Source organism: Jaculus jaculus, chromosome 6 (assembly GCF_020740685.1).
Source record: "Jaculus jaculus isolate mJacJac1 chromosome 6, mJacJac1.mat.Y.cur, whole genome shotgun sequence".
Lineage (NCBI taxonomy): Eukaryota > Metazoa > Chordata > Mammalia > Rodentia > Dipodidae > Jaculus > Jaculus jaculus.
Genome location: NC_059107.1, coordinates 2,883,670 through 2,908,484, shown reverse-complemented (window position 1 = coordinate 2,908,484; position 24,815 = coordinate 2,883,670). Strand labels below are relative to the sequence as shown.

Below are 24,815 nucleotides of genomic sequence, written 5' to 3'. Positions count from 1 at the left end.
TTTTGCCACTGGAAAGACAGTCTAGCTGGTCCACGAGCTTCAGGGTTCTCCCGGCTCCATCCCCCCAGCTGTAGGAGCAGTAGGGTCACAGATGCATGTGCCACTTTGCATTTGGGTTTACGTGGATGTTGAGGATGAGCTAACTCGGGTCAGCAGGCTTGTAAGCGAGCATCTTTGACTGCTTAGCCATCTCTCCGGCCCAAAAATATATTACTAAATGGTTTTCTATTTTTAACTTGTGACACATGAAGCAACCTCCCACTGATACAGCATGAACGTTTACTTCTGCTTTTCTCTATCTAACTTCCAAGATACTCAGTAAGGGCTTATTTCTGAGCCTGACTTTAATTCTGAGGCTGATGGAAGGAATAACTCTGCTGTGACTGGTATTCATGACATTTTGAGTGATGAAAGGAAAAAAAGGTATAATGTGAATGGAAATATGACAGAGTGAGAAAAAAGGTAGAAGAGACAGGGGCATTTGAAGTAGGGGAAGCAAATGAAATAGAAAGAGATACATACCTACCTCTGACAGCTGGGAAGGTCGGTACTCTGAGGCAGGCGATTGAGGGGTTTCAGTGGCAAGTAGAGGCCAGATCTTCTCCATCTTCACCCCACTGGTTTCTGTCAGTGCTGTCTTGTGAGGCATTTTCCTTTTTGTTATTAAACCCTCTAATCCTCCACTCCAGGAACCATTTATACCCCTCAGTGGTTAGAAAGCTCTTCAGTCTAGTTTCCCCTCACAGAAATGACTTGGTAACCCGATGTTCTGCAAGAGTCTCTGTTCATATATTTTCTCCATTGTCTCTTGAGATGTTTGTTTTCAGAATATTGTTTATAGACTTCTTTAAATTCTGGTTTTATTCCATTTACAAATGTTCCCTTCCTGGTGGTAACTTGTCTTCTCATAGTCTGTTGAGAGTCTATCATTGCCATTGATTGAAGAATCATCTTTCAGTGTGCTGTATCCAAGAAATCTTTACCTGAGTGCCATAGTCATGTTCTCCATGTAGTTTTTCCTAGAAGTTCTGTAGTTTTAAGATTTTGCCAGGCGTGGTGGCACATGCCTTTAATCCCAACACTCGGGAGGTAGAGGTAGGAGGATCACCATGAGTTCAGGGCCACCCTGAGACTACATAATGAATTCCAGGTCAGCCTGGGCCAGAGTGAGACCCAACCATGAAAAACCAAAAAAAAAAAAAAAAAAAAAAGAAAAAAAAGATTTACTTTTAGGTTTATGACCCCATTAAAAGAGTGGATTTGGTTTGCTTTTTAGTTTGTTTTTGTAGTACTGGGGATTGAACCTAGGGCCTCTGTTACATTTTCCTATGCATTGCTGGCACAAAGCACCCAACCAAAAGCAGCTGACAGGAGGAAACTTGTTTGTTTTGGCTTAAAGTCTCAAGCAGAGGCTGCATGATGGCAGGGGAAGCATGGGATGAAGTCTGCAGCTTTGTAGCTGGACATCTCCTCCTGGACAACAGCAGGAGGATCACAGTATGCTAAATTAACACTGGCAAGCTTGGGCTAATAAGCCATCAAGCAACAACCTCCTTTCAGCAAGACTCCCATCTCCCAAATTGCCATCAGCTGGGGATCAAGCATTCGGAACATAGGAGTCTATGGGAAACCTAATTCAAACCACCACAGTCTCAGTGCTAAGTGAGTGCTCTACCACTAAGTTATACCCTCAGCCCTCTTTTTCTTTATTGGGGGGGGGGAGAGAGAATAGGCACGCCAGGGCCTTTAGCCACTGCTAACTCCAGACGTATACATCCCCTTGTGCACATGTGCAATATTGTGCACTTGTGTCACTGTGCGTCTGGCTTATGTGGAACTTGGAGAGAAGAACATGAGTTCTAAGGCTTCACAGGCAAGTATCTTAACCACTAAGCCATCTCTCCAGCCCTCTTTGAACAAAAAAAAAAAAATTAAGCCGGGCATGGTGGTGCATGCCTTTAATCCCAGCACTTGGGCGGCAGAGGTAGGAGGATCACTGTGAGTTCCTACATAGTGAATCCCAGGTCAGCCTGAGCTAGAGTGAGACCCTACCTCAAAAAAACAAAAAGCAAGCAAACAAACAAACAAAAAAAAAAGTATTTGCAAGGGTTGGAGAGATGGTTTAGCAATTAAGGTGCTGCCTACAAAGCCTAACAGCCCAGGTTCAATTTGCCAGGACCCACATAAGCCAAATGTGCAAAGTGGCACATGCATCTGGAGTTCTTTTGCAGTGCCTGGAGATCATGGTGAACCCATTCTGTCAGTCTCTCTTCTCTCTACCTCTCTCTGTGTACTTGCAAATAAGTTAAAAATATTTCTTAAATGTATTAGCATACAAAGTGTACAAAGTGATAAGTTTCATAATGATATTTTCACTTCATCACACCACGTAGTCAGTCTCAGGCCTTCATGCTTGTGTAACAAGCACTCTTAACTACTGAGCCATTTTCTCAGCCCTTAATTTTTTCCATTTTTGCCAAATTGATTGTGGTGGTACATACCTTTAATCCAAGCATTCAGGAAGCAGAGGTAGGAGATCACTGTAAGTTCAAGGCCAGCCTAAAACTACAGAGTGAGTTCCAGGTCAGTCTGGGCTAGAGTAAGAGCCTACCTTGGAATACAAAAACAACAAAAATTCCTGTGTGCATGTGTACGCATGTGTGCATGTGTGTGTTTATCACATCTTTCCTTCTCCATTCCTCAGTGTGACCCCTAGACTTTCATATTTCAATATGTGAGGCTGTAAGGAGGCTACGTAAACCTTTGTAGCTGACTGTTTTCTTACAGGACTTTTCAAACATCAGTGTCCCGTAGCCTTTGCCTAAGTGTGCTTGTCTACAAGTCTACGTGCAGGAGTCGGTTCCCACCATGTATCCACGAAATTCTCTGGGTGATCACTAGAGTGCATGTGGATGGGGCTGACAGTGCTGGATCTTCTACCATTGCTGGCAGAGCAGTGTGATTAGAGTTTCCTAAGGACGGCCTTCTCCTTCCAGCCCCAGGAAGAGAGGTGTGGCAGTCTTTACCAGCCGGGCTGCTTCTCACGGTGTCTAGCTCTTCCATTTCAAATTTTGTTGTTGCAGTTTCTTTTTACAGCCTGCTTTTCACGCTTTTTATTTTGAGATAGGGTCTCACTAAGTTTTTCAGGCTGGCCTTAAATTCACTGTGTGCCTGGCAAATCCTTTTGCTTCAGCCTCCTGAATAATTGGAATTACAGGCCTGAACTACCAGGCTTACCTTAGAATTAATTTCTTATGAAGCCAGGCATGGTGGCACACACCTTTCAAACTAGCACTTGGGAGGCAGAGGTAGGAGGATCCCTGTGAGTTCAAGGTCAGCCTGAGACTACAGAGTGAATTCCAGGTCAGCCTGGACTAGAGTGAGACCCTACCTTGAAAAAAAAAAAAAACAAAACTTATGGTACGAAAGGTAAAATGTAAGGGCTGCGTTTTGCTTACTTTGGGGTTTTGTATTTTTTTTAATTTTTTGTGTTATTTTATTTGAGAGAGACAGAGAGGGACAGAAAGAGGCAGATAGAGAGAGGGAGAGAGAATGGGCATGCCAGGGCCTCCAGCCACTGCAAACAAACTCCAGACGCATGCACCCCCTTGTGCATCTGGCTAACGTGGGTCCTGGGGAGTCGAGCCTCGAACCGGGGTCCTTAGGCTTCATAGGCAAGCACTTAACCGCTAAGCCATCTCTCCAGCCCGGATTTTGTGCTTTTTAACAGGAACAGGATGTTTGCTGTGCTGAGTGATTGGACCTAGGGCTAGGACAGTGCTCTTCTCACTAAGCCCCACCTCCAGCCCTTGTTTTGTTTTTAGTTAGCAGTTTATTTTAAAGACAGTACTTTCTCCATGAAAGTACTTTTACATCTTTATAAAATAATCAGTTGTGTGTATATGTATAAGTCTATTTCTGGCATGTCTGTTCAGTTCCTTTTCTTGTCTGTTTATGTAAAGGCTCATTGTATCTTAGATGAAATAATTAAATTCACCCTTTTCTCTCCTTATATAGTAAATTACTTATATATAGAATTTGAATTCTTCAGCCAAGAATAACAATTGAAATAAGGAAAAAGGATTAATCCATAAAACTCAAACTTTGGAGCCTGGCATGGTGGCTCACGCCTTTAATTCCAGCACTCGGGAGGCAGAGGTAGGAGGATCGCCTTGAGTTCAAGGCCACCCTGAGACTACAGAGTGAGTTCCAGGTTAGCCTGGACTACAGTGAGACCCTACCTCAAAAACAAACAAACAAATAAAAAAGCTAAAACTTTGAAAAAATAATTTAAGAGGCTTATAATGCATTTATCAACATCAAAAACATTTGGTTTTAAAGATTCAAATTAAAATTATAACATTAAGCCTTTTCAAGTATATGTACTATCAATTATATATTCTTTGTATATAAATGACATGTATATTTGAACAAATGTGACTCTTGAAATCTTAACTCTGTTCTCTATTCAGTCTACCTTTTTTAAAAAATGCTACAGGACTAAGTTTGCAGCATGATGGTTCCAGTTCTCTCTCGAGCGACATAGTCGCACAGTCTTGCACAGAGCACAAGAGCACGGGAGAGGATATGAGCTTCTCGTCACCTGAGTTGTTCAGAGGACCAGACCAATGGGGTGAGAGTATAACTTCTATCTTAATTTGCTCCAGTTTTCCAACAAACCTTTCAATGCATATTTCTTTTTTTAAAAAAAAAAAAAAAGCTGTTTTTTCACTGGACTCAGGAAGCAGAGGAAGGAGGATCACTATGAGTTCAAGGCCACCCTGAGACTACATAGTAAATTCCAGGTCAGCCTGGTTATAGTGAGACCCTACCTCAAAAAAAATACTGGCTTTTGAGTACTTTAATATATGCATATATAGTAATTTGGGAATGGTACTGTCCCATTATTCTCTTCTGTCCCTTCTCCCGGCCCCCATCCCTGAAGGCCTTTACTTTCCAGATATCCCTTCCTCTATTTTGTTGTCTTGTTCTTTTTGTTCTCCTCCATCCTCCATGTCAAAATGTTGAGGCTCTCAGAAGCATGCTGGTCTTGTGGGGACATTGGTAACCACTGTGGGGTCATGAATGCTCCAGTTGATTCACGTTGGGTGGATGGTGCTTCATAGTATGCCTGTGTTCCCTGAGGTTCTTTCATTCTTTCTGCCCCTACTTCTGCAGTGCTCTCTGAGCCTTAACGAGTGTGGTCAAAATCAGCTTTGGTGCTGAGCTCTCCACAGCCTCTCATTTTCTACTGTGATGAGTTTTGCTTTTCTCAGTGTCTGCCACATCTCCATAGAGATGGCTTCCTGTCTAGCACTCATATTCTTGCCACCAGTACCTCTGCAGTGTTCCCTGAGCCCTGGCTGATGTGATAGAGATCACTCATTCAGAGTTAAGCACCGGCTTCTTTTCTTCTTGTCATTTTGATGAGCCTTAGATCTCCTTGGTATTTGTTGCCATCTGTAAAAAGAAGATTCTCTAACCAAAAATGACAAGAGCATTAATCAAAGAGCTTAAGCATTCAAAATATTTGTATTTATTTATTAGAGAGAATCAGCACACCAGGACCTCTAGCCACTGCAAACAAACTTCAGACACATGTGCCACCTTGTGCATTTGACTTTACATGGGTACTAAGGAATTGAACCTGGGTGCTTAGGCTTCACAGGCAAGAGTCTTAACCACTGAGCAATCTCTCCAGCTCTATTTTTTTTATTATTTATTGATTTTTTAAAATAAAAAATGTTGTACTCTTAGACCTACTCAACCCATCCCAGTTCCACTGAGAGTCTTCTTTGGTGAGGATATTGGTATTCATTGTTGTGACCAAGAGGTCTTAGTCAGTCTTGGGGAATGGGTGGGAATACAGTGCCTCAGACTGTTCCCACCCACCCTGTAGCTCTTACAATTTTTCTACTCCCTGAGCATTAGCAGGCAAGATGTGATCTGATTTGCTGTTGCTTCCTCTGTAGCCTCTGGATCTCTGTTTTGATGAGTTTGAATGACCACAACATCTGTTACCACCTCCCTGGAGCTGGTTTCCAAGCTAGCTGTGTGAGCAGTATTTGTGTCACCCCTTCCTCTATAGTGACTTCTGGGCCAGGGTAGATGAGGTAGAGGTGACCCATCTCATGGCAGACAGTTGGCTCTCTATTCTTTTTTTGTTTTGGTTTGATTTTTTGAGGTAGGGTCTCACTCTAGCTCAGGCTGACCTGGAATTCACTATGTAGTTTCAAGAGAGCCTCGAACTCACAGCAGTCCTCCTGCCTCTGCCTCCCAAGTGCTAGGATTAAAGGCGTGTGCCACCACACTCGGCTGGCTGGCTCTCTATTCTTGATGTGTTGATGTGTCCTCGTTCTCCCCAGTATTCTTCACCATCTGTAGATGCTATCCCACATGTGCAGAGCCAGAACCCCTAAAAGTTTTTTTTGTGTGTTTTGTTTGTTTGTTTGTTAATGGCCTTAACTTCTCCATATGTCCAAAGAACAATAGTGTCTATGACCTTCCAAACCATAAGCTTATGACTTGATTCTCAGTACCTGGCATGAATTCCCTTCTGCTGAGCAGGGCCTAAGATCTAACCAGCCAAAAATGTCTATCCTTCATTCTTTTTTAAAGTTTTATGTTTTGATGATTAATAAATAACATGTCATAAATGTTTCTATAAGCAGATTTTGAGGCAGGGTCTTCCTCTAGCCCAGGCTGACCTAGAACTTACCCTATAACCCAGACTGGCCTTGAGCTCTTAGCAATCCCTCTATCTCTGCCTCCCAAATGTTGGGATTAAAAGAATGAGCTATCATGCCTGGCTTGGATTAAAGATAACTTGAATATAAGGCCTAAAACTGTTATAACTCCTAGAAATTGAGGGGGAGAGATTGCTTCATGGCTTAAGGCACTTACTTATAAAGCCTGATGGCTTGGATTCAATTCCTCAATACCCATGTAAAGCCAGAAGTACAAAGCAGCTCATGTGTCTGGAGTTCATTTCCAATGGCAAGAGGCCTGTTGCACCCATACACACATACTCTCCTTTCTCTCTCTCAAATAACTAAATTGGAAGAACACATAAAGGAGAAGCTTCATAATATTTTTCTCATCAGTGATTTTTAGATATGACACCAAAAATACAAAAACTGGAATCTGCAGAGATGGCTTAGTGGATAAGGCGCTTGCCTGTGAAGCCTAAGGACCCAGGTTCAATTCCCTAGTATCCACATAATCAGAAGTACAAGATGGTTCATGCATCTGGAGTTCATTTGCAGTACAAGAGGCCCTAATGCACCCATTCCCTCTTTCTCTGCCTGCCTCTCTCTCTCTCTCTCTCCCCCCTCCCCTCTCTCTCTCTCTCTGTCTCTGTCTCAAATAAATAAAATAAAAGATATTTTTTTAAATGGTACTGCTAAAAAGTATTATAGCAAAATAGATCATCAAGATGGTAAAAAGAACTGGGCGTGGTGGCACACGCCTTTAATCCCAGCACTTGGGAGGCAGAGGTAGGAGGATTGCCATGAGTTCAAGGCCACCCTGAGATGACAGAGTTAATTCCAGGTCAGCCTGGACCAGAGTGAGACCCTACCTCGAAAAACCAAAAAAAAAAAAAAAAAAGATGGTAAAAAGGCATCCTACTGAATGGGAGAAGACACTTGTAAACTATATATCTGATGAAAAGTTTATATCTAAAATACATATGACCAGACCTACTGCATACCTGTAGTCCTAGCCCTTGGTGTGCTGAGGTAAATGGACTGAGAGTCTGAGGCTAGCCTGGGCTATAAAGTGAATTCAAGACCAACCTAGAAACATAGTAATATGCTTGTCTCCCCAAAACAAATGAAACCAAAATAACAGAAAAACATAAGGAAACCCTATATCTCAAAACAAAAACCAACAACATGACTAAAATGGGCAAAGAACTTATTAAATAACATAGTTTAAAAATGCTAGGCTAAGATGCACAAGGGGGCGCACGCATCTGGAGTTTGTTTGCAGAGGCTGGAAGCCCTGGCGCACCCATTCTCTCTCTCCCTCTATCTGTCTTTCTCTCTGTGTCTGTCGCTCTCAAATAAGTAAATAAAAAAATTTAAAAAAAAAAATGCTAGGCTAGAGGGATGGCTCAGCCATTAAAGGCACTTGCTTCCAAAGCCCATTGGCCTGGTTTTAATTTCCCAGTACCCAAATATTTGCAGTGGCAGGAGATCCTGACATGCCCATTCTCCCTGTCACCCTCTTTATCTCTTTGCTTGAAAATAAATAAATAAAATATTTTTTAAAAACCTTTAAAAAATGTTCAGCACCACTGATCATCAGGAGCATTCAAATCAAAGCCTTCACATCTGTCAAGGTGACCATCATTACAAACAAACACAGGTGTCACAAGCATGTGCGTAGACTGATGCCCACACACTGTGTCGCTGTAATGTGGTGCAGCAGCTATGCAAAACAGTGGGCGGTCCCTCTGAAAAGTACAAATAGAGTAACCATAGGGTACAGCAATCTGTCTTCTGGACACTTAGTCAAAATAATTCAAGTCAGAATCTGAAAGAAATATTAGCATTACCATATTCATTGCAGCATTATTTACAATAGCCAAGATTTGAAAACAACCTAAAGTTCCATGGACAGATGAGTGCATTTTCAAAAATATAATCTGTATATACAATGGGATATTACTCAGCCTTAACATAAAAAGAAGTCCTGCCATTTGTGACAACATAGATAACTGGAGGACATTATGCTAAGTGGAATAATCATAGACAAATACTGTATAATCCACTGACATAAGGTATCTAAAACTGTCAGAATCATAGAAGCAGGGAGTAACATCATGGATGACAGGGAAATCAGGAGCTGCTACCCCACAGGTACTCAATTACACACGACAAGTAAGTTCAGGGCTGGAGAGGTGGCTCATTGGCTAAAGGCCTTTGCTTGTAAAGCCTGACACCTCAGATTCCAATCCCCACCACCCATGTAAAGCCAGGTGCACAGAGTGGCACATGCATCTGGAGTTATCTGCAGTGGTAGGAGGCCCTGACACACCCGTACACACACTCTTTCTCTCAAATTAAATAAAAGTATTTAAAAGAAATTAGAAAAAAAGAAAGGAGCCAAGCAGAAGTAGAAATAGCACAAGAGGAACGTATTTTTAAAATCTTTCTTGAGATAAGAAATACATGCTTTGGGGATAGAAAGATGACTCAGCAGTTAAGAACATTTGCTTGTAAAACCTGCTGGCCCAGGTTCAGTTCCCTAGAACCCATGTAAAGCTGGTACACAAAGTGCTGCAAGCATCTAGAGTTTGCAGCAGCAGGAGGTCCTGGTACATCCATTCTCTTTCTTCTCTTCCACCTCCCCCTCCTCTTCCTTCTCCTTCTTCCCTCCCTTCCTCCCCCTCCCCCCCCCCCGCTTACAAATAAAAATAGTTTTAAAAGAAAACATATATTTCATCCATTAAATCAGAATTCATGGCTGCATAATGTAAATGCAAAACTAGAATGGAATCTGTAAGATAAAGAGTTTTTCAAGGAAAAAAAGGACCAAAGGAAAAAAAGAAATTGGAAGACAAATGTGAGTTAGAAGAACCATACATATAACCTACCATCATATAATAGAAGTTCAAAACAAGTCTGTGAAAAAGAAAATAAAGGAAATTATCAAATAATTCAAGAACATTTTCTGGACCAAATTGTGCCTAGAGCACATGATAAAACAAAATAAGCATTGCAAGAGTTCATAGTGAAGGGGAATATGATAAATGGAATGAATTTTATAATTTGGTAGTGTTTGAGATTAAATATATAAAAATGCATAGAAATTAAACTAATGGGGGGGGAAGACATTGATTTCAGCAAATGTTGGTTATGATACATCAAAAGAATAAGATTTTTGTAGTATTTTTATCATCATAGTGTGTAACTAGTGACACAACAGTATGAGGACAGTGGGAAAGTGAGGAGGGTGCAGGCAGGGATGTGAAAGGGAAGACTCCATTCTTCCATGACGAAGGTCAGGAGAAAGCTTAGAAATGGACCAAGTCGGGCTGGAGAGATGGCTTAGCAGTTAAGCGCTTGCCTGTGAAGCCTAAGGACCTCTGTTCGAGGCTCAATTCCCCAGGACCCACGTTAACCAGATGCACAAAGGGCGCATGCCTCTGGAGTTTGTTTGCAGTGGCTAGAAGCCCTGCCACACCCATTCTCTCTCTCTCTCTCTCTCTCTCTCTCTCTCTCTCTCTCTCTGCCTCTTTCTCTGTCTGTCTGTTGCTCTCAAATAAATAAATGATTTTTTAAAAATGGACCAAGTCATAGCATATCATAGCATATCACTATCACATAGTGATAGAAAATGTAATGTGCAGGGCGTGTTGGCGCACGCCTTTAATCCCAGCACTCGGGAGGCAGAAGTAGGAGGATCACTGTGAGTTCAAGGCCACCCTGAGACTACAGAGTTAATTCCAAGTCAGCCTGGACCAGAGTGAGACCCTACCTCGAAAAACCAAAAAAAAAGAAAAGAAAAGAAAATGTAATGTACACATAAAATATGCTTCTATAATCTGTATTGAGTAAAAATCTAGGATGGATACAAGGCTAGATAACTGGAATAGACCACAGATTACTTCTTTTCTTGTTGCTATCATATCTATCTCTTCGTTCTATCATATTTCAAACCTTCAATTGCTATAGTTTAGAACAGAGTGAGGCCCTAAGTTGAGGGTTGGGGCAATAACCTTTCACTCATAGGCTATTCAAAGTTTTCCTCAAAGTTTCATTTCTCTACTCGGCTATTTTAGACTGGGAATGCCCTAAGTTGGAAGACTATGTGCAGCGCAAGAACTCCACTCTTCTGGACAGCAGTAGAGCTGTAGCAGTAGAGATGGCACCACAGCTTGCAAACCTGTCAGCAATTCTGAGTAAGTTTCTTTGTTTGTTTTTCTCATCTATGTCAGAAGGATAATATTTTTATCTCTCCTGAGTGATTTCTTTTTTAAAATTTATTTATTTATTTTCAGGCAAAGAAAGAGAGATAGAGAATGAATGGGCACATCAGGGCCTCTTGCCATTGCAAATGAATTTCAGATGTATGTGCCACTTAGTGCATCTGGCTTTACCTGGGTACTGAGGACTTGAACTCCAGCCATTAGGCTTTGCAAGCAAGCACCTAAACCATCTCTCCAGCCCTCTCCTGAATGGTTTCTAAGCTAAACTTAACAGTTGGGATTGCTTTTGGCTACAAATCGTATCTAATAATAGCTTAAGTGCCTACGTTTTTATGACTTTATTGTGAACTAATTTCAGGCTTACAAAAATAGTACCCAATCTTCACTACTGTATCTTATATAACCTCAGTCCAGTGATCAGACCAGGTGTAAAGCTGTGAGCTGAATTATATACCTCATTCGAATTCCACTGGCTTTTCCACTGATGTATTGTTTTGCTTCAGGATCCCACATTGCGTTCATGGCTTCTCCGTTTCTGCAAACAGGAATAGCTCTTCCATCTTTCATGATATGGATACTCTCAAAGATTACTAATCATGGGGAGGTAATATGATGGAGAATGGGATTTCAAAGGGGAAAGTGTGGGGGGAGGGAATTACCATGGGATATTTTTTTATAATCATGGAAAATGCTAATAAAAATTTTTTTTTAAAGATTACTAATCACTTATTTTGTATAGTGTCCCTCAATTTGGGTCCATTTTGATGTTTTCTCTTGACTAGAACAAGGCCATACAATTTGATTAAATACTTCAAAAATGATGCTGTGCCCTTAGTAGTGTATCATTTTATCATTGTTTTACCATCATCATTGGTGATACAAATTTATCATTCAATTAAGGTAATAGTTTCTGAGTTTCATGTAAGTTTAATATTTTCATTTTAATTAGTACTTATCTACAAAGAAATAGTTTAAGACTCTAAATTCTGTTTCTCTTCAAACTTCTGGTCATCAATTTTCAGCAGCATCAAAAGAGTTAGTTGAATTAAATCATTTGCCAGTGGTGATTTTCTGTTGTAACTCTTTCCTGCTATATTTATTTATTATAATTGTACTTTAGTAGGACAATCTCCTTCATGACATTTGTTTATCTGATTACTGATACCATCATAGAGTTGTACATATTCACTGTATTCCATGCATTGAAATCTGATGCTTTTATTACTTATTGATTTAATTCTAGAATATACATTGTTGCAGAGGTTTTAACCAAGACCCCTGTGAAAAACATATTTACTTAATGGATTATAGCATGTGTGTACAGTTCCTTCTGTCTTTAGCATTACTGTGTTCAGTCAAAATACTATTTTTCCAAGGTCATATAAGTTAGTTATTTTTCCCAACTCTTTTAGTGTATGTTAAGTGTTATTATCTATAAGTATAGATCCATTTGTTGCTATTACATTTAATTTTGGATTTACCCTCTTTATTTTATTTGATGTTTTTTGAGATAGGGTCTTGCTGTAGCCCAAGCTGTCCTGGAATTCACTGTGTAGTCTCAGGGTGACCTTGAACTCACAGTGATCCTCCTACCTCTTCCTCCCGAGTGCTGGGATTAAAGGCATGTATCACCATGCCCAGCTGTTCTCTTTGTTTTTAATTATTACTATTTTCAAAGTACATGAAATATTACTATAGTTCTAAGAGTCATACTATAAAAAGTGTTCTAAAATAAATAAATAAATAAAAATTTTAAAAAAAAGTGTTCTAGATATGGGCGCATTCCACCCTGAAGTCATTCCACCCCATCTGTGACTATAATCTATGTATGTCTTTAGTTTTCACATGGATTTATCATAGCAGCATATGGTTGAGGTGTCGTGTTTTATTCAGTCTTAACCCTTTAATTGAGGTGTTTATACTATTCACATTTTATGTGAGTATTAATATGGTTGGATTAAAATTCAGCAGTCCACTAAAAAAAGTGTTCTAGGTACACATGCTCTAGACCTAGAGAAATAGCTCAGTGGTTAAAAGCACTTGCTGGCAAACCCTGACAGCCTGGGTACCATGTAAAGCCAAATGCACAAAGTGGCATATACATCTGGATTTTGTTTACAGTGGCAAGAGATCCTGGTGTGCTCATTCTCTTTCTCTCCTTGCAAACAAATAAAAAAATATTTTTAATAATAATAAGAATGAGGGCATAACTATCTACTTTAAAATGTTTTCCAAAAAATAAAAATAAAATAAGCTGGGCATGGTGGTACATGCCTTTAATCCCAGCACTTAGGAGGTAGAGGTAGGAGGATCACTGAATTCAAGTGCACTCTGAGACTATATAGTGAGCATGTGCCACCACTTCCAGCTCTTTTTGATCTTTTCCCTGTAAATAACCAATCTTATTAGTTTATGGTTTGTCTTATCCATATTTTTTTGTACAAATGAGCAGATGCCTATAGATTCCCTTGTATCCTCCTATTTGTTATGTAAGTGATGGTATACAACATAGCTACTCTTTTTCATTTTGTTTTGTTCACATGGAAGTATGTATTAGAAATCATTCCATATAGGTTTATAGGGCTTGTGATGGTTTATATTGACTGTAGCCACTCACAAATAGTATGAAGATGCTAGAACCTCTGTATCTTTCTGTTCCCATGTATGTTGTTTTGTATATAGCTGCTAAACACCTAGGCCTCACAGTTATGTTCCTGGAAAAGAGAATATGAAAAAGCAGTAGTAAAAAAAAAAAGTAGTGAATAGTAACCATTTAATCTTTTTTGGCCTCAAATTTATAGTGATCCTCTGTCTCCCGAGGGCTGGGATTAAAGGTGTGTACCACCACGCCCGGCTAATCTCCTTTCATCAAAAGCTCTACTAGAAGTTCTCTAGTAGTCTTTTATTTAGGCCTGTTAGCCAGAACTGGGTCATATGTACATACAAAACCAGGTAGGCTTAGGAACCAAATATTTTGTCTTCCTGCCATCTATAGTAGTAGGAAGCAAGAGAAAAATGAAGGGGAGTACAGATGGATGTGGTCAGCCAGACCACCTCTTTTTGTCATTATTGTTTTGTTTGTTTGCAATGCTGGTAGTTGAGCCTAGGGCCTTAGTACATGCTGGAAAAGTTCTCTACTACTGAGTCATATCCCTAGACCCTTTGTTAACTCTTCTTCTTGATATAGGATCTCACTAAGTTGCCTAAGATATCCTTAAATTCACTCTGTAGCCCAAGTAGACTTGTACTTGTTTGTGATCCTTCTGCCTCAGCCTCCAAATTAGCTGGGATTACATCCCTGTACCTCTAGGCCTGGTTTGGCTCACCTATGAAAGCCTGTCTCTTAGCAGGATAAATGTCAGTCAGAGAACTGAACACTGTGTTAAGGGTCCTTTGGGGAGCTGCCAGGACAGTAACACTTGTAACAGTGTTTGAAGACCTTCTTTATGTGTTATATTCAGTTTAGCAACATCTTTGCTGATAGCAAGCACATAAAAAGCAGCTTGTTCCCTTGACAAGTATCTTCGTTAGGTTCTTTGTCCATTATAAATGACCAAAAAAAAAAAAAACCTAACACAGCTATAAGAATTTAAAATGACCATTTATTACCACATATGCCCACAAAGTTCAGCAGCAAGTCAAATCACTCAGCTTGATCCAGAGTTCTGAGTAACTAACAGGACCAGATCCTTCCTGGTCTCTCACTCATGATCCCCTTTGTGTTAGTTCTGCTCTCAGCCACATCCCTTCATATAGCAGTACTTCTAGTCTTAGTCTCCTATGCTCACAGCCTCAAATCCAGTGAGAAAATTGCTTATCTTCTCCAACTATTTGAACAGAAACCCTGGGCCCTACTCATTGATTTAAATTATCTGTATACCTGGCCCCAAACCAGTTGCTTTGGTCAGAGAGATGGCATGTTCTTACTGGACTGAATTATAGGCTTAATCATCAGAAGGAATGTGAGAGAATGGCTATCAGTAAACAAAGATAATAGATGTTAGATGATCAGTGTTCACTATAGTCCTCTGTATTTTTAGACCCTTCCTTCTCAAGGAAATGCTGAGAAGGCACCATTCACTTCAATTCTCCTTAGTTATTGGGATTTAATTTTTTTCTTTCTTTCTTTTTTAATTCCTCCTCCCCCCAACCCCAGGATTTAACTTTTTAAAATCTGGGCTGGAAAGATGACTTAGCAGTTAAGGCATTTGCCTATGAAGCCAAAAGACCCAAGTTTGATTCCCCAGGACCCACATAAGCCAGATGCACAAGGTAGTGCATGCATCTGGAGTTCATTTGCAGTGGCTGGATACCCTGGTGTGCCCATTCTCTCTCTTTATCTGCCTCTCTTTCTCTCTCAAACAAATAAATAAACATTTTTTTTAATCTGACATAAACCAAGTTTTGAATATGCTAAAGACTGTAACCTCCTTAGAAGCATGACTACTCCATGGTTCCTTCTACTGCTAGAAATATCCTCGTGTACCTGAGGTAGTATATAGTCTTGACTGGAAGGAAGCTTCTTGACTAATGAACCTACTAGTATGCATATTGAAATACATAGTATATGGACTAAGGACCATGAGACCTACATTTAAGTTGCAGATATCTAGATGGCAGTATTGTACCTGGCAAGGTATTATTTTCTGATATGTAAAATAGGGATAATTGGTAAATTTGGCTAATATTATTATTGTAAGAATATTAAGATAATATTTATAAAAATACTTTCAAATTAAAGCACTGTTCAAATGTAACTTGGCATATTCCTGTGTCTCATAACATTTCACAATACTTTTGTTTTATTTATTTTATTTATATATCCTCTTTTAACCTAATTTAAATGATACATATGAAAAAGAACATAAAAGAAATCAAATATTAAAAAAACAAGTGGTACTACTACTGTGTATGTTAGAAATATTTTCTGTAAGCCAGGCGTGGTGGCGCTCGCCTTTAATCCCAGCACTTGGGAGGCAGAGGTAGGAGGATTGCTGTGAGTTCGAGGCCACCCTGAGACTACAGAGTGAATTCCAGGTCAGCCTTGGCTACAATGAGACCCTACCTCGGAAAAAAAAAAAAGAAAGAAAGAAAGAAAGAAAGAAAGAAAGAAATGTTTTCTGTGTGTGCACATGCATGTGGGAGGGGGGGCAAAGGACAACTGTGAGAGTCATTCCTCAAGTATCACCCACCACCCACCTTTTTTTGATATAGGGTCTCTCATTGGCCTAAGCTTTCCTATTAGGCTATATTGGATGGCCAGTGGGCTCCAGGGATCCTGCTGTCTCTAACCCCTAGCACTGTGATTATAGGCATGTGCCACCATGCCCAACTTTTTTGAGGGGGATAGTTTTCGAGGTAGGGTCTCACTTTAGCCCAGGCTGACCTGGAATTCACTATGTAATCTCCGAGTGACCTCGAACTCACAATGATCCTCCTACCTCTGCCTCCCAAGTGCTGGGATTAAAAGTATACACCACCACACCCAGCTTCCAACTTTTTTTGCTTTTGTTTATTTATTTATTTTATTTTATTTTTTTTTTTTTTTTTTGAGAGCGACAGACACAGAGAGAAAGACAGGTAGAGGGAGAGAGAGAGAATGGGCGCGCCAGGGCTTCCAGCCTCTGCAAACGAACTCCAGACGCGTGCACCCCCTTGTGCATCTGGCTAACGTGGGACCTGGGGAACCGAGCCTCGAACCGGGGTCCTTAGGCTTCACTGGCAAGCGCTTAACCGCTAAGCCATCTCTCCAGCCCTGCTTTTGTTTTTTGAGGTAGGATCTCACTCTAGCCCAGGCTAACCTGGAATTCACTATGTAATCTCAGGGTGGCCTCAAACTCATGGCGATCCTCCTACTTCTGCCTCCTGAGTGCTGGGAATAAAGGCGTGTGCCGCCATGCCTGGCATCAACTTTTTTTTAAACATGGGTTCTGAGTATCGAACTCAGGCTGTCATAGAAGCACCTTACCAACTGAGCTATTGGCCCAATCCAAGAAATATTTATTTTGACCTGCAATAATTTTAACCTCTGCTTTGTCTTTGACTTATTTCTATTTTAATGTATTGATTGATCTTTTTTCCTTTCCTAGGTACCTCTTCAGAAGACTATCAAAAGTGTCATAGAAAAGTGTAAGAATTAAACATTTTGATGCTGTGCTTTTGAAAACGCTGTGTTGTAGACGTCCATATGTTGTTGGGATGAACTTCCAAACCAGGCCCAGTTATGGAAGAAGGGATTTTATTTGAGGATTACAGTCCAGGGGAAGTTCCACAAGAGTAGAAGTTGGCCCCTCTTTTACAGGTCCAAGCAGAGAGAAAGAAGGGAACAAAAAAGCAACCACCAGCACCACAGGCAGGCACACTTCAGGAACCTGAGGCAGAACCTTGCATATTTTAGGCTGAAATTCAGATCCACCCCAATGACACCTCCTCCAGCCATGTAGCTGAAAATCCAAGAAGCTTTAATAAAAGTCCTGAATGTATTGGGGGACATCCATTTAAGCCACCACACCCTGTAATTCTGAAAGTTTTATGACAAACATGATTTTCATTCCACAAACTCCAGTGAGCACCATTTATTCAGTGTTTCTTGAAGACCTATTATGTACCAGAAGTGTTCTGATTGCTGGAACATAGTAATGAATAAAATTGATTAAAAGCCAAATACCTGCCCAAAGTGACTTCCCATTCCAGTGAGAAGATGTGCTGTGTGGTATGTTAATGAGCGGTCTGGCGAGCAATGAAGCAGCAGGGAGTCAGGGAGCACTAGGGCAGGGGTCTGTGACTGGAAGTGTGCTCAGGGAAGTTGTCATGGAGAGGGCTTCATTTGAGCAATTGTCTACATACGGGAAGCTGGGAAGAGCATCTGGGTGGGAAGGATAGCCAAAACAAGGCCTTGGGCAAAAGGCCCAGGCTTCTTGGATATATTCTGAAAATAGAACTAACAAGATCTGGGCTGGAGAGATTGCTTAGCAGTTGAGGCACTTGCCTGCAGAGCTAATGACCTGAGTTCAACTCCTCAGTACCTACATAAAGCAATATGCATTAAGTGGCACATGCTTCTGGAGTTCATATGTAAAAGCTTAGAGGCCCTGGCATGCCCATTCTCTGTCTATCTGTCCTCTATGTCTGTTTGCTTGCAAAAAAATAAATTAGTTAATTAAAATACAGCCAGGTGTGGTGGTACACACCTTTAATCCCAGCACTCAGGAGGCAGAGGTAAGAGGATCGCCATGAGTTTGAGGCCACCCTGAGACTACACTGTGAATTCCAGGTCAGCCTGGGCTAGAGTAAGACCCTACCTCGAAAAATAATAAAAAAATCACTATGCACTAGAGAATGCTTCAAAAGCATTGGTAAAAAGTTACCCAAAAGTTTATTCAGAAGCACAAAAGTACTATTTGGACAGTATCAGTTTAAAGGGAAATATGAAAGAAAAATGTTTCTGCTTACTTATTACAACTGTCCAATTATCTAAATAAAGGAATTTAGGAAATTCTCTTCTCACATTTGGTTTTCAATGTGTTCCTTGCTCAAACCTTCTTTGGCCGTCAGACTGAGCTTGATGCTCTCACGGTCCTCCTGTAGTAACGACTGCCGTCCTACATGTTGAGACAGAGTCACGGGTGAGCTCACTGGTGGAAGTGCCAAAGAGAAAAGGATATTCACTGCCAAAACATTCTCTCTCATACTTGACATCTCTACCACAAGAATCCCAGGAAATGGGAATGCTATTTTTTTTTAATAAATGAAGTAAATAAAACCAAGATAGATTAAGTAGCCTTCTCAAAGCCTCTCATGGGCAATAAGGCTAAGTTTAAACTCCAGCCTGTGTAATTCTAAACAGTCTTCTTCTCTGTATATATTGTCTCATGCTGATTAAGTATGTAAGCATATTACCACTTATTAAGTTGTTAATATACATATGATGAATTTTTCAAGCCAGATTTTTTTCTACAGAATGATTGAGTGTACTTTCTTTAAGTATAATTTGAGGATTCTTGAAAGTAACTGAAAGATAAGAAAATAACCCTAATTTGTTTTTATTATAGAGTGAAGACATTAGCAGACCAAAATATTGCTCCAAAACTAAAGTGTACTTCAGATTCAGCATTAGGTAATCAGTAATTACACTAATTGCTTTCCTCATTATGAATTTATTTGTGTTGCCGTTTTAGATGCACTAACAAACTAGGCACTCCAGGATGTGCTTTAGCGCACTTTTATGTATTTTTCCACTAGCTAGCTTCCCCTTCCTTCCTTTCTTTTGCTTGCTTACTTTTTTCTCTCTTGCTTTCTTTTTCTTTCTTTATTTTGCTCATGTGTGTGTGTGCATGTGCATATGGAATGTAGTGTGTATAATGTAATGATGTGTGTATGCATATGGAACATAGTGTATATAATGTAGTATGGGGTGTGTGCATATGAAATGTAGTGTGTAATGTAGTGTGGTATGTGTATATGTGTGGGCATATGGAATACAGTGTAGGGGGGTATATGCATGTATGTGCCATTGCAGGGCCCCATAACCTCACATGCAGAGGGGCTCACTTGCAAGCGGAATGTAAGGGGTCCCACTCCATTGTTCTTCCACCTGGTCTTGCTTGGAGCCAGAGTCTTCATGATTCTTGTGTCTGTCTCCCTCTACTCCTAGGCAGGACTGGGGTTACAGGTATGCATGGCTACACCCAATTGTTGAGTTCCCCAATACCCATGTAAAGCCAGATGTACACAGTGTTATATGCATCTGGAGTTTATTTGTGGTGGCAGGAGGCCCTGGAGTGCCCCCTTCTCTCTCTTTCTCTCTCATTTCTCTCAGTCTATTTCTCTCTCTCTCTCTCTGCTTGAAAATAAATAAAAATATTTTATTAAAGATTGGAAGTTTTGTTTTTAATTTGAATTATTTGTCCTTGGTACTTATAATTAACAACAGGTTAAATAATTCAGGTACTAAACTATATTTTCATTTATAGATAATGCAGTTTATAAGACTATACTTACAGAGAAAACGTGCTCTCCAACCACCAAAAGCACAAAGAAAAAAGCAAGTATTGAAGCATAATAACTACAGATCATGATTTTATTAACAAAAGAAATAGTTTTAAGTAACATTTTATAGAAATTATTTTCCATTTACTTAATGCAATATTTTAAAGTACTTTTGTAATATAATAATTAGATTATTCAACTTTGCAAAGTCTTATGCAGCATGTACAAGAATATAGTCTAATAAAATAGAATTAAATGTATTTAACATCCTTTCTAATTTTCCTTTAAATGGCTGGATATCTATTAGTTATTAAGATAAAATAAGAAAGCCAAGCATGGTGGTGCATGCCTTTAATCCCAGCACTCAGGAAGCAGAGGTAGGAGGTTCAAGGTCAGCCTTAGCTAGAGTAAGACCCTACTTCAAAAAAAAAAACAAAGAAAGGCAACCTGCAGCGCCACCATCATGAACACGAGTCGCGTGCAGCCCATCAAGCTCACCCGGGTTACCAAGATGCTGGGCAGAACTGGCTGGCAGGGGCAGTGCACGCAGGTGCGTGTGGAATTTATGGATGACACAAGCCGCTCCATCATCTGTAATGTGAAAGGCCCTGTGCGTGAAGGGGATGTGCTCACCCTTTTGGAGTCAGAGCGAGAGGCTCGGAGATTGCGCTGAATATGTTGTGTCCTGGATCCACCATTTGGCCCTCAAGATGACCTGCAATGTCAAATAAAGCGTTTGTATTGTTAAAAAAAAAAAAAAAAAAAAAAAAAAACGACAACCCAGAAACCAGAAGAGTATTACATGCTGAAGATTACAGTGGGTTAGGTTTGAAATCTGAAGATCTCTGGGGTAAAATTTGGACTTTGAATGGCTTTTTGTTAATCAACTCTTTTCTTTGTATCATTCCCATCAGGTGACTTGTTTTGTTTTCTTGTTTGGCACTTCCTACTTTACAGTTGAGAAAACTAAGGCTTAGATTTTCACCATTATTTTTTACTATCTTGTAGCAGATCTTGATCTAAAACCTATATTCTCCCCATTACACTATACTTGTCATTGTATAGATTAAGAAATAAATTGAAGGGCTGCAGAGAAGGCTTAATGGTTAAGGTGTTTGCCTACAAAGCCAAAGGACCTAGGTTCTATTTCCCAAGACCCATGTAAGCCAGATGCATAAGGTGGCACACACATCTGGAGTTCGTTTGCAGTGGCTGGAGGCCCTGGCATGCCCATTCTCTATCTGTCCCTCTCTCTGCTTCTTTCTCTCTGTCAAATAAAAGAAAGAAAGAAGCTGGGCGTGGTGGCGCACGCCTTTAATCCCAGCATTCAGGAGGCAGAGGTAGGAGGATTGATGTGAGTTCGAGGCCACCCTGAGAGACTCCATAGTGAATTCAAGGTCAGCCTGGGCTAGAGTGAGACCCTACCTCGAAAAAACAAACAAAAAAATAAAAGTGTGTGTATCTATATCTATATCTATTATCTATATCTATATATCTATATATGTTTTGTTTTGTGGATTCACTATGGAGTCTCAGGGTGGCCTCGAACTCACAGCAATCCTCCTACCTCTGCCTCCCGAGTGCTGGGATTAAAGGCGTGCACCACCACGCCCGGCTCAGAGATTTTTGGTGGTTTTTTGATGAGGGTATTTTATTGGAGAGATGGAGAGTCATATGTATGTTGACAATAATTTTGCCTGTAGAGTTGATAGATTGTTATGGGGTGAAGTAGGAAGTGTTAAGAAGACTTTTAAGCTTCTGTCCTATGCAGTTTTATTGATATCAGATGCTGTTTGATGTGCTAGGGAAGACAGGAGGCCTAAGGATACATGATGGAAATGTTGAAAGGGACATTCGCTATAAATCTGCAGACTAGAAAAACACATGAGGAACACACAATTATGGTCATTTTTGAAGCCACGGAAATGTACAAAGTCACCTGAGAAAGAGTATCTACAGAATATGGAAGGGAAGAAATCCAGGGCCAATCCTTGAAAATGCTATCATCATAAAGAGAAGAAAGTGACCAGAGAGAAAATAGAAGATAAACAAAATACAGTACCATAGAAATCAAACATGGAGATCACTTCTTGCCCTAAAATGGGAATGGTCAACAATGTTGAATGTTGCATGGAAGTCCTATATAGAGATTGTTTTTGGCTTTTCAAAGTAGGGTCTTGGTCTAGCACAAGCTCACCTGGACCTGGAATTCACTTTGCAGTCCCAGGGTGGCTTCAAACTCAGGGTGATCAAACTCAGAGTGCTGGGATTAAAGGAATGTGCCACCACGCCCAGCTAAGAATTTTTTTTTCAAGGTAGGCTCTCACTCTAGCCCAGGCTGACCTAGAATTCACTTTGTAGTCTCAGACTGACCTTGGACTCATGGCAATCCTCCTACATATTCATAAATTGTAGGAATTACTTTCTGGCCCAGCATATCAAAATCTTGGAAATTGCAGCTGTCCTAAAAGTAAAAAGCTAGACAAACTGAAAAATCATCAACTCTGTCAGAAAAGGGAGGTCTCAGGGCTCCCTGCTGCACTGAACAGACAGAAAAATGCAAAGAATAACAGTTTACCAGAATGGAAACTCACAAGCAAGAACCAATGCAAGAATAGGAAAACTTAAACTATTTATAAGTTGCTGGAGGATCTATGCAGACTGATCTGAGAGGTAAAAGCTTTGGAGCTTTGGGTAGACTCAAATAAGCCCTCCAACTCTTCTGTATCTTTTGTTTTGTTTTGTTTTTCAAGGTAGGTTCTCACTCTAGCTCAGACTGACCTGGAATTCACTATGTAGTCCCAGGATGGCCTCAAACTCTTGGTGATCCTCCTACCTCTGCCTCCCAAATGCTGGAATTAAAGGAGTGTACCACCATGCCCGGCCTTCTTCTGTACATTTTATCTCCTGGTTTTCTAGGTGAATTATTAGAATGAAATCACTCATGCTATAGTGGTGGAGGGAAAAAAAAGGAGCCATTTAAAAATACTAATTCTCTACAATATTTTCCAGAAGACTGAAAGAAAAGCCATATTTCCCATATCATCCTATGAGGTCAGCATGTGGTCAACTAGACAAAAATGTTACAAAAAAGGAAAACTATAAGCCAACCTTTTTATGAAACCACATCCAAAATACTCTACAAAATATTGGCTAATTGGATAACATATGCAAAAACATTATGCACCACAACCAAGTAAGATTTATCCTAGACATATAAAGGTGGCTCATCATCTAAAAATCAGTTAATGCAATTGATCACATAAAGGGGCAAATTACAGAAAGTCACATGATCAACTGATGCAGAAAAGGCATTTGATGAAACACACCTATCAATGAAACTCAGCAAATTAGAAGCACAAAGGAACTCCCATAACTGGATGATGATCTATTCAAAAAGAAGAAGAGCTGATAGACTGGTAAGAAACTTGAAGCTTTCCCACTGATATTAGCAGCAAGGCAAGGATATTTATAGGGGCTGGGGAAATGGCTCAGTTAGTAAAGTGCTTGTCTCACAATCAAGAGACCTGAGTTCATCCCCAAAACCCATGTAAAAGCTGGGTATAGTGGCAAACATCTGCAATCCCAACATTAGGGATGTAGAAACTGGAAAACCTCTGGAGCTCACTGGCCAGCCACTCTGGCCTAATTGATAAGCTCCAAGCCAATGAAAAACTCTGCCCACGTCTATGGCCATACCACCCTCCACACACCCAAGCTTGTCTGATCTCAAAGAAGCCCTAGGAGGAGGTGGGCTGAATTCCTAAAAGTAATGCTCAACATAGTCCCCTGGCCTCCACACATATATGCACACACGTGTACCTAATACACATATGTGCTGCACACACATAAAAAGAGTTACATATTCACAAGGAAGATTGAAAAAAAATTTCTTGGTTTTTTTGAGGTAGGGTCTTACTCTAGTCCAGGCTGACCTGGAATTCACTATGTAGTCTCAGAGTAGCCTTGAACTCACAGTGATCCTCTTACCTCTGCCTTCCAAGTGCTGGGATTAAAGGTGTGCGCCACCAAGCCCAGTTTTGGAAGAGTGAAAATTTAAGCAACTGACAAAAAACCTTCAAGGTTACAGGATACATAGTTATTAATTAAATTACAAAAATCATCCACATTTTTCTACTTAGCAATGATCTACTGCAATTTGAAGTTGAAAGCACACATGATTTATGTTTGCAGCCTAAAAATGAAATACATCAGTGTAAGTATACCAAAAATAGCTATAAGATCTATATGAAGGGAACTATAAAACTCTAAAGAAAGTATTAAAGAAGAACCAGGTAAATGGAGAGGTAGTCTGTGTTTATGGATAAGAAGACTATATTGTTAAAGTGTTAGTTTTCCCTAGCTTGATCTACAGATTCAAGGTAATTTCAATCAAAATCTCAGCAAGTTATTTGTAATGTTGAAAATACTATTTATATATAGAAAGATAATAGCTAAATTATTGTTATAAGTAAAGAAGAACAAGATCAGAGAACTGACATACCAGACTTCAAGACTTACTATAGAGCTGGGCATTGTGGTATCTGCCTATATTCCAAACACTTGGGAGGCTGAGGGCACAGATCACAAGTTTAAGATCAGCCTAAGCTACATAGCAAGTTCTAGCCCAGTCTCAGCTATATAGTAAAACACTGTCTTAAAAACTGATTTACTGGGCTGGAGAGATGGCTTAGCAGTTAAGGCCTGCAAAGCCAAAGGACCCAGCTTCAACTCCCCAGAACCCATGTAAGCCAGATGCACAGGAAGCGCATGCATCTGGAGTTCATTTGCAGTGGCTGGAGGCCCTGACATGCCTGTTCTCTATCTATGTCTTTCTTGCTCCTTCTTCCTCTCTCTCTCAAATAAAAAAATGAAAAAATATTTTAAAAAC

General features: G+C 40.2%; 2 protein-coding genes across 2 annotated transcripts in view; both read left to right on the top strand.

Moving 5' to 3' along the window:
• Positions 1-24,815, top strand: part of Meikin (meiotic kinetochore factor) — a 60,521-nt gene that overhangs the window by 12,502 nt on the left and 23,204 nt on the right. The window contains exons 4-8 of the mRNA XM_045151633.1: positions 4,499-4,633; positions 10,790-10,909; positions 17,026-17,065; positions 18,988-19,052; positions 19,909-19,979. Coding sequence (XP_045007568.1) covers positions 4,499-4,633; positions 10,790-10,909; positions 17,026-17,065; positions 18,988-19,052; positions 19,909-19,979 — 431 coding nt within the window. The remainder of the gene's footprint in view (positions 1-4,498; positions 4,634-10,789; positions 10,910-17,025; positions 17,066-18,987; positions 19,053-19,908; positions 19,980-24,815) is intronic.
• LOC101611910 (40S ribosomal protein S28-like) lies at positions 20,388-20,682 on the top strand. The gene has a single exon (XM_045153098.1). The coding sequence runs from the start codon at positions 20,388-20,390 to the stop codon at positions 20,595-20,597; it is 210 nt and encodes a 69-aa protein (XP_045009033.1). The 3' UTR covers positions 20,598-20,682.

Bases quoted from the DNA above. Each gene is read 5' to 3' on its own strand.
- LOC101611910 (XM_045153098.1), top strand. From the start codon at position 20,388: ATGAACACGAGTCGCGTGCAGCCCATCAAGCTCACCCGGGTTACCAAG.